This window comes from Brassica oleracea, chromosome C6 (assembly GCF_000695525.1).
Source record: "Brassica oleracea var. oleracea cultivar TO1000 chromosome C6, BOL, whole genome shotgun sequence".
Lineage (NCBI taxonomy): Eukaryota > Viridiplantae > Streptophyta > Magnoliopsida > Brassicales > Brassicaceae > Brassica > Brassica oleracea.
This window is the reverse complement of record NC_027753.1, coordinates 20528571-20536318: the sequence shown is the minus strand read 5'-3', so window position 1 is coordinate 20536318 and position 7748 is coordinate 20528571. Positions and strand designations below refer to the sequence as shown.

Below are 7748 nucleotides of genomic sequence, written 5' to 3'. Positions count from 1 at the left end.
CTCTCTCTCTCTCCTCACGGTCGACTCTCTCTCTCTCTCCCTAGCATTGGGCCGGTTATAAAACGGGCCGGTTATGAACTGGACCGGTTATGAACCGGGCCGGTTATATTTATAAGAGAAATTAAATAAAAAGGGAAAATTCCAAAATATCGTATCCGCTTCTCCTTAGTCGTCGTCGCCGTCCAAAATTGTTTGATTCCATCCCTATCCTCTGTTAGTGTTGGTTTTTGTGTTCAAGGTTTGATTAGAAAGTTTGTTTTAAGTTTGTATCTGCGACCAAACGTGTTTCGGAAGTTATAGCAGTTTAATTGATGGGGTTGTTTAGAGGCGGGAGATACGATGATGGATTTGAGTTGTGTTCAATCCTGATGTTGTTTTGTGTACAATATTGATTCAAGGGTTATACAAAGCAGTGAAGATTGAGGATGCATCGAAGCTGTACCAAATTGATTCAAGGACTCTGCAAAATAGAACAACTTGATGCAGCGGCAGCGGTAGATGTGTTCTCATACACTCTGGATAACAACTTCAAGCTGATGCCTAGAGTTTGCAACTACCTCCTAAGCTCTCCTGCAGGGTATGGTGTTGACTCTATGCTTAGATTCAGGCTTTTGAAACGTCTTAGACATAGAAAAAGCCGGTTTCTTATAGGTACTTAGGTAATGAAATATTGATACAGAAAAGGTTTATTTTACACCAGGGTTTTGTTGAGAAGAGAAATGAGTTTTGATTCAACCTGTCTTTAGCTTGACATTACATTAGATTAGACGAATCTCTGGAACTAGAAGCTCAAGGGAAAATGACAAAGACCAAGTGTGAAGTGTAGGCAGGTTATAAGACCATGTTTTACTCATTGCAGCTTTCAACGTGTTTGCCTTGGTTGGGAAGTCATTTCAGGGAATTTGATTCTACCATTCGGAGGAGACGGAGAAGCTCATCTGAGATATTTGAGTTCCTTCAGGGCATTCATGCAGGGATTAAATACCGAGTATGAGAGATTGGACAAGAACCAGTCTACTCAATCAGCTGTTGTACATGGGATGGGCACAGAGTCAAATATGGTGGAACAAGTCTCTAAACATTGTTCTTAATTTTGAACTCAGAGGATTTGGGTTGTGCTATGTGCAACGTCTTAGTTGTCATAGTTTGTAAATTACAATTGTGATGAGATTTTCTGTGATGAATTACAAACTCTTCTCATTTCTTTGTAATGATATTTATAAACTTTTATGTCTTATAAAAAACTGTGAGTTTATTTAGTTAGTTTATCTGTCTATGAGTGTGTCTGTGTAAACATCTTTTTGGCAATGAAATTTATCATGTCATAATCTTAAAAATCTTTCTTTTTGCAAGTGTGGTTTGACGCCCTAAACACAAGTACCCTTACTTCCATTGAACGGCTATCGTCTAAACTGGAGTTGGAAATTGATAAACGGAACCCGGACTTCCAAGTCATGAAGAAACTGAAAACTGAGCTAGCTGAAGCATACAAACAGGAAGAGCTCTTTTGGCGCCAGAAGTGCAGGGAACAATGGCTTAGAAAGGTGATAAAAACACTATTTTCTTCCACAACAGCGTCAAAGGCAGGAAGATTAAAAACAAAGTCATTATGCTTCAAAATGAACCGGGTACAAAGTTCTCTTCAGAAGGAGCTAAAGGGAACCTGGCGGTGGATTACTATAAGGAGCTCTTCTTGAGTACGAATCCACATGACTTGGAAACATTATTTGCTGATTTTGAGAGCAGAATAACCCCTGAGATGAATGTTACACTCATGAGCCCAGTCACTGTTGAGAAAATTAAAAACGCAGCTTTCAGTATCAGTGGTGACAGTGCGCCTGGGGAAGATGGTTTCACATGAGATTTCTATAAGAAATGTTGGCATATAGTTGGTCCTTCAATCATTGAGGAAGTATAGACCTTCTTCTCTTCGGTATCTCTGCCTACCGGATGGAACCACACTCATCTCTGCTTAATTCCAAAAATCCCTAACCCAACAATAGTTAAGGACATGAGACCAATCAGTCTTTGCTTGGTGCAGTACAAAATTGTTTCTAAAATCCTCTGTCACAGACTGAAAGGCTTTATGCCTTCTTTAATCTCGGAAACACAGGGAGCCTTTGTGTCCGGAAGGCTGATCTCAGACAATATAATTGTAGCACACGAGATGGTTCATGGTCTGAGGACTAACGACTCTATTGGCAAGCAATACATGGCTGTAAAGACAGACATGTCAAAAGCATATGACAGAGTTGAGTGGTCCTTCTTGGAAACACTGCTGGAAAAAATGGGGTTTGACAGAGTTTGGACTCGATGGGTGATGACATGTGTCAGAACAATGTCTTATTCGATCCTCCTCAACTGTCAAGCACATGCATTCATCAAGCCGGAACGAGGCATTCGTCAAGGGGATCCATTGTCGCCTTTCCTCTTTATCTTGTGTACTGAAGCCTTGATTAATGTTCTCAATGTAGCTGAGAAGAAGGGCAAGCTCCATGGGATCAAATTGGCTCCAACAGGACCGGCAGTCCATCATCTCCTTTTCGCTGACGACAATCTAATGATGTGTAGAGCAGACGTCGCTGAAAGCTCAGTACTCATGGATTGTCTAAAGCAATATGGTGAAGCATCTGGTCAAAAAATTAACAAGTTGAAATCCTCCATCATTTTTGGCGCTAAAATCCCCTAGCTCATTAAATCTGATATCAAAAGAGTTCTGGAGATTGACAAGGAAGGTGGAGTTGGTTCTTATCTTGGGTTACCAGAATGTTTTCAGGGCTCAAAAAAAGATTTGCTGAACTTTATACGAGAAAGACTTCAGGGACGCTTACATGGTTGGTTTGCACGAGCTTTATCTCAAGGACGGAAGGAGATACTCTTGAAGTCTGTCTCCCTAGCACTCCCGGTCTACACCATGTCGGCCTTCAAACTCCCAAAGGATCTCTGTGACAAACTAACTAGCGCCATTGTGGAATTTTGGTGGAGTAGTGGATCTAATAGGAGGAAAATATCATGGGTTGCTTGGCAAAGACTCTGTAAAAGGAAAGATGAAGGTGGACTAGGGTTCCATGACATCAGTGGCTTCAACCAATCGTTACTTACTAAACAAGCATGGAGGATTCTACAACAACCAAACTCCCTGGTCTCGCAGGTGCTCAAGAGCAAATATTGGAGGAATGGTTCATTCATGGACTGTGGTCTTGGAACGAGACCCTCCTTTGCTTGGAGAAGTATACTCCATGGAAGAGATCTGATTGCACAGGGCATGGTTATGAAGCTTGGTGATGGTAGAACCACGAAGGTTTGGACAGATAATTGGATCATTGATCCATTACCGAGACCACCAATGTACTTACCAGAAGCGGAGGTCGACTTGACGATGTGTGTTGAGGAGCTTCTCATACCAAACACAGGAATATGAGATGTTCAAAAGGTGAGAAACTATTTTGTGGAAGCGGATGCAACTTTAATCCTCAAGATGAAAACAGAACGCTATAAGCCAGACTCATGGCTCTGGGGTTTTACAAAAGATGGTAACTACTCGTCTCCGAGTGGCTGTAGGCTTCTGGATTCCATACGAACAGCTGAATCTCCAACAACGAATCGGCTCCCTCCAATCGAGCGAAAGTTGTGGAGCAATATTTGGAAGCTTCCTACGTTTCCAAAGATTCGACATTTTATCTGGAGAGCTATGTCAGGCGCCCTTGCAGTATCTGATCAGCTCCGCTCTAGAGGCATCCCAGTCGACCCTCTATGTAAGCAATGTGGTGGTGGTACTGAAACGATCTGTCATATTCTCTTCTCATGTCCTCTGGCTCAGAATGTATGGAGGGAAGTGAAGTTACCCCTACCACAAAGGGGTTTATCCAAAAACTCTGTTTTCTTGAACATGCATCACCTAATAGCGTGTATTATAAGGAAATAATGCCCGCCAAATATCAAAAAGAGTTTCCCCTGGATCTTGTGGCAGCTGTGGAAGGCCAGAAACATGCTGGTGTTTGAAAAAGTTCAGGTATCTTCCTCAAAAATTCTCAAGAAAGCAGAAGAGGATGCAACAATATGGTTTGAAGTTAATTTCCCCAAGGAAGATACACCACTAGCTCCGACGTCTGGACATGTCACTGCTGCACCATGGATGGCCCCTCATCCGGATTTTCTTAAATGCAACATTGGTGTCTCATGGTTAAGTGACCAAACCAATTGTGGAGCTGCCTGGATTCTGCGTGATACAAGAGGTAATGTTCTCATGCATAGCAGACGATCTTACTCCTTTGTGCAAAGCCAAGAAGAGGCAGAGCTATTAGCAACGTTCTGGGCGGTTGATTGTCTCAAGACAATGCGATTTACAAAGATCATTTTCCAATCTTCTTTCAAAAGGGCACACGAGAGGCTTCAGTCCTACAACCCTGCTCTCAGAAGTACCCCACACATCGCTCAGGATATCATCACCAAACTTCAACAAATGCAGGCTTGGAGTTTAGATTATGTGGTACCTTTGAGGAACGTTTCAGCTATGAAAATTTCGGAAAGCGTAACATCTGATCATCGGTACCAGTCGTACATCTCTAAAGGGAGTACCTCTTGGCTTCAGCACTATCTGGCAACAAAAGCACAAGCCCTTCTACCTCCCTCTTCCTGAGATACATGGTGCATGTAGGCCGCCGACGTGTCTCTCTTTTCAGCAAGCCTTCAAGCTTGCTTTAATATCTTTATGTCCCTTTTGGGTGATACTTTATGTTTCCTCTCTTGCTACTCTTGTTTAGCGCCTTCTAGTTGTAGAATTTTCACAACCCTTTCCCTTCATGGCTAATGATAATTCAGTGTAAAAAAAAAAAAACACAAGTACCCTATTTGAACACAATTTTCAAACCAAAACAATACCCTAGACCCGACCTGAATAAAACCCATATTTTGTTCCAAATTGAGACTTTAAACACATCATCCTAGAATAAAATAAAAAGTGATTTTTCAATCTGTTTGTTAAGAAAATCGATTGTAGTTAAATATGGAAATGAAAATTTGAGAATTAGTGGTCTATTGTTTGTTTTTTTTTTTGTTAAGAAAATATATTTTCCATATATAGAAATACAAAAGATATGCAGATATTTTCATAACTGCATTTTCCATATTTTCGCAGGTTTGTTCAGAATTATCCACATAATACATATTCTATTAAGCGTAGAAAGAAGACAAGCAGTTTGAAATCTATTCTACTAATATTAATATTAGGCTTTTGAATCTTTTGTACATTGCTTATTCTTCAAAATTTATAGTGATAGGCTAAGCGTAGAATGTGTATTCCAACAATACTTAGATAACTATGAAAAAAGTAGATTAATTATTCTAATCGAATGGTATTGAATAACAAAACGTGGATTTCAATTTCCACTAAGTCATTTTCCGTAGAACATGAAATCTGTAGTCCGTAAAACATAATTTGAAATTTTTATTTTGTAAGTTTTAGAAAATTAGTCTAAACTAAAAAGTTAATTATAAAATAATTTATGTAATATATAATTTTATGTAAAACTGAACTATAATATATGATAATGTACAGCAGTAAGATTATCGAATTGTGGATTTGAGTTTAGAATATCGAATTGAACCCAATAAACATGCTATTTTGGGCCCTCGAAATGCCCAAGTAATAGTAAAAATATCAAATGACATGTTTTTTCCCTTGTTCTGCTGTTTCAATTTGATTGATACCTGCGACAAACACTTGGTCTGAAACTAAAGTGAAAAGGCAGCTCAGACAACAAGACAAATGGAGTTTCTCATCATCATCTTCTTCCTCGTCTCTCTCCCTATCTTCATCTTCTTCATCTTCCCAAGGAAACCTTCCTCACATATCGGTTTCAAATCCTACCCCATTGTCGGAAGCTTACCTGGGTTGGTCAAAAACCGTCACCGTTTCCTCGATTGGACGGTAGAGATTCTGTCCGGATGTCCGACACAGACAGCTGTTTTCCGGCGACCAGGGAACAGACAGTTCGTCATGACAGCGAATCCAGCAAACGTCGAGTTCATGCTCAAGACGAAGTTCGATAGCTTCCCTAAAGGCGAGCGGTTCATCTCGCTTCTTGAGGATTTACTTGGCCGCTGGATTTTCAACTCCGACGGCGAGATGTGGTGGAAACAGAGGAAGACGGCAAGCTACGAATTCAGTACTAGGTCTCTCCGTGACTTCGTTATGACCAACGCCACCGTCGAAATCAACACCAGGTCTATAATGAAAAGTTATTTATTTAATTTTAATCTAAAAATTAAACATAAACTATTTTTCTTTAAACAATGTTGGATAATTCCAATTAACTTAAGGAGCAAGTTAACTCATTAAAGTAAAGTTTGATGGGTTAAGGAAAAAGAAAAACATATCGAGCTTAAGAATGTTTCCATATTATTATTAGGAAAAGATGTAGCTTCGCTCTTAGGAAAAGATGTAGCTTCTTCCTATATAAAGAGTTCTCATGGAGAGATGTTTCATTAAGAGAAACACATAGAAAGGTTTAGTTTTGAGAGAGTTTCTAAATATAATAAGAAGAGAAGTTCTTATAATCTTTGTGTTTGTGCAACTTTAATTGGTATCAGAGCTCCAGGTTTCGAAGGTCGTTTACAAGAGGAGTAGTAACTTCGATCAAAACATGGGAGACGATTTTCAAGCACGTGATAAAGGTCTTGAGATGAAGAAGGACATACGATGTCCGATGCTAACATCGACCAACTACACCGTATGGTCGATGCAAATGAAAGTGATGCTTCGTTTATACGAAGTTTGGGATACAATTGATCCAGGGAGTAACGATGCAAAGAAGAACAATATGGCGATTGCTCTAATCTTTCAATCAGTCCCGGAGGCGCTAATACTTCAGATTGGAGAACATGATACATCGAAGAAGATTTGGGAAGCTATCAAATCCCGTAACCTAGGTGCTGATCGCGTGAGAGAAGCAAGGTTACAAACTTTGATGTCTGAGTTCGACAAACTGAAGATGACAGACACAGACACGGTGGATGACTACGCAGGAAAACTTTCAGGCTTAGCATCGAGAGCAGCCGCGTTAGGAGAGATAATGGAAGCATCAAAGCTGGTAAAGAAGTTTCTGAGGGGACTTCCAAGAACGAAGTTCATTCACATCGTAGCTTCGTTAGAACAAGTGTTGGATCTAAATTCAACGGGATTTGAAGACATTGTTGGGAGATTGAAGGCTTTCGAAAAACGCACCAAAGAAGAAACCCAAGATAAAGATCAATCGAAGCTAATGCTTGTAAAGAATGATGCACAAGGTCGTGGAAGCCATAGCAACTCGCGAGGAAGAGGCAGGTATATGGTACCTTGACAATGGTGCAAGTAACCATATGACAGGCAAGAGAGAGTTCTTCTCAAACCTAGATGAGAGCATCAAAGGCAAAGTCAAATTCGGTGATGGATCAAACGTCGAGATTGTTGGGAAAGGTTCGATCACGTTCATCGGAAAAACAAGGGAGAGAAGAACACTCAAAGATATCTACTACATCCCAAGTCTTAAACACAATATCATAAGTCTAGGACAAGCAACCGAGATGGATTGTGAGGTTAATTTGAAAGAAGACTTACTGATGCTGAAAGATCCCCGTGGAAGGCTATTAGTACAAGTCGCAATGCAACCAAACCGATTGTACAAGACGCCAATGGAGGTTGAATATCCGAAGTGTCTTCAAATACAAGAAACTGATGTTACATGGACATGGCATGCACGGCTAGGACA

General features: G+C 40.3%; 2 protein-coding genes across 4 annotated transcripts in view; both read left to right on the top strand.

Annotated features, from left to right (window-relative positions):
* The first annotated feature begins 159 nt into the window (after positions 1 to 159).
* LOC106299070 lies at positions 160 to 1283 on the top strand. Its single transcript, XM_013735201.1, has 2 exons — positions 160 to 577; positions 860 to 1283. The coding sequence occupies exons 1-2, from the start codon at positions 426 to 428 to the stop codon at positions 1089 to 1091; spliced, it is 384 nt and encodes a 127-aa protein (XP_013590655.1). The 5' UTR covers positions 160 to 425; the 3' UTR covers positions 1092 to 1283.
* Positions 1284 to 5690: 4407 nt separating this feature from the next.
* The window catches only part of LOC106301036 (cytochrome P450 94B3-like), a 7815-nt gene continuing 5757 nt past the window's right edge, over positions 5691 to 7748 (top strand). Inside the window, exon 1 of one of the 3 annotated variants that reach the window (XM_013737340.1) lies at positions 5691 to 6225. In XM_013737340.1, coding sequence (XP_013592794.1) covers positions 5768 to 6225 — 458 coding nt within the window. In that variant the 5' untranslated portion in view covers positions 5691 to 5767. The remainder of the gene's footprint in view (positions 6226 to 7748) is intronic. The other 2 variants (XR_001262139.1, XR_001262140.1) reach the window with 2 other exon arrangements.

What these genes read in the sequence shown, in the direction of transcription:
- LOC106299070 (XM_013735201.1), top strand. Translation starts at nt 426, where the DNA reads ATGCATCGAAGCTGTACCAAATTGATTCAAGGACTCTGCAAAATAGAA. An exon ending in CTCCTAAGCTCTCCTGCAGG is followed by an intron (nt 578 to 859) that starts GTATGGTGTTGA and finishes TACTCATTGCAG; the next exon opens with CTTTCAACGTGTTTGCCTTG.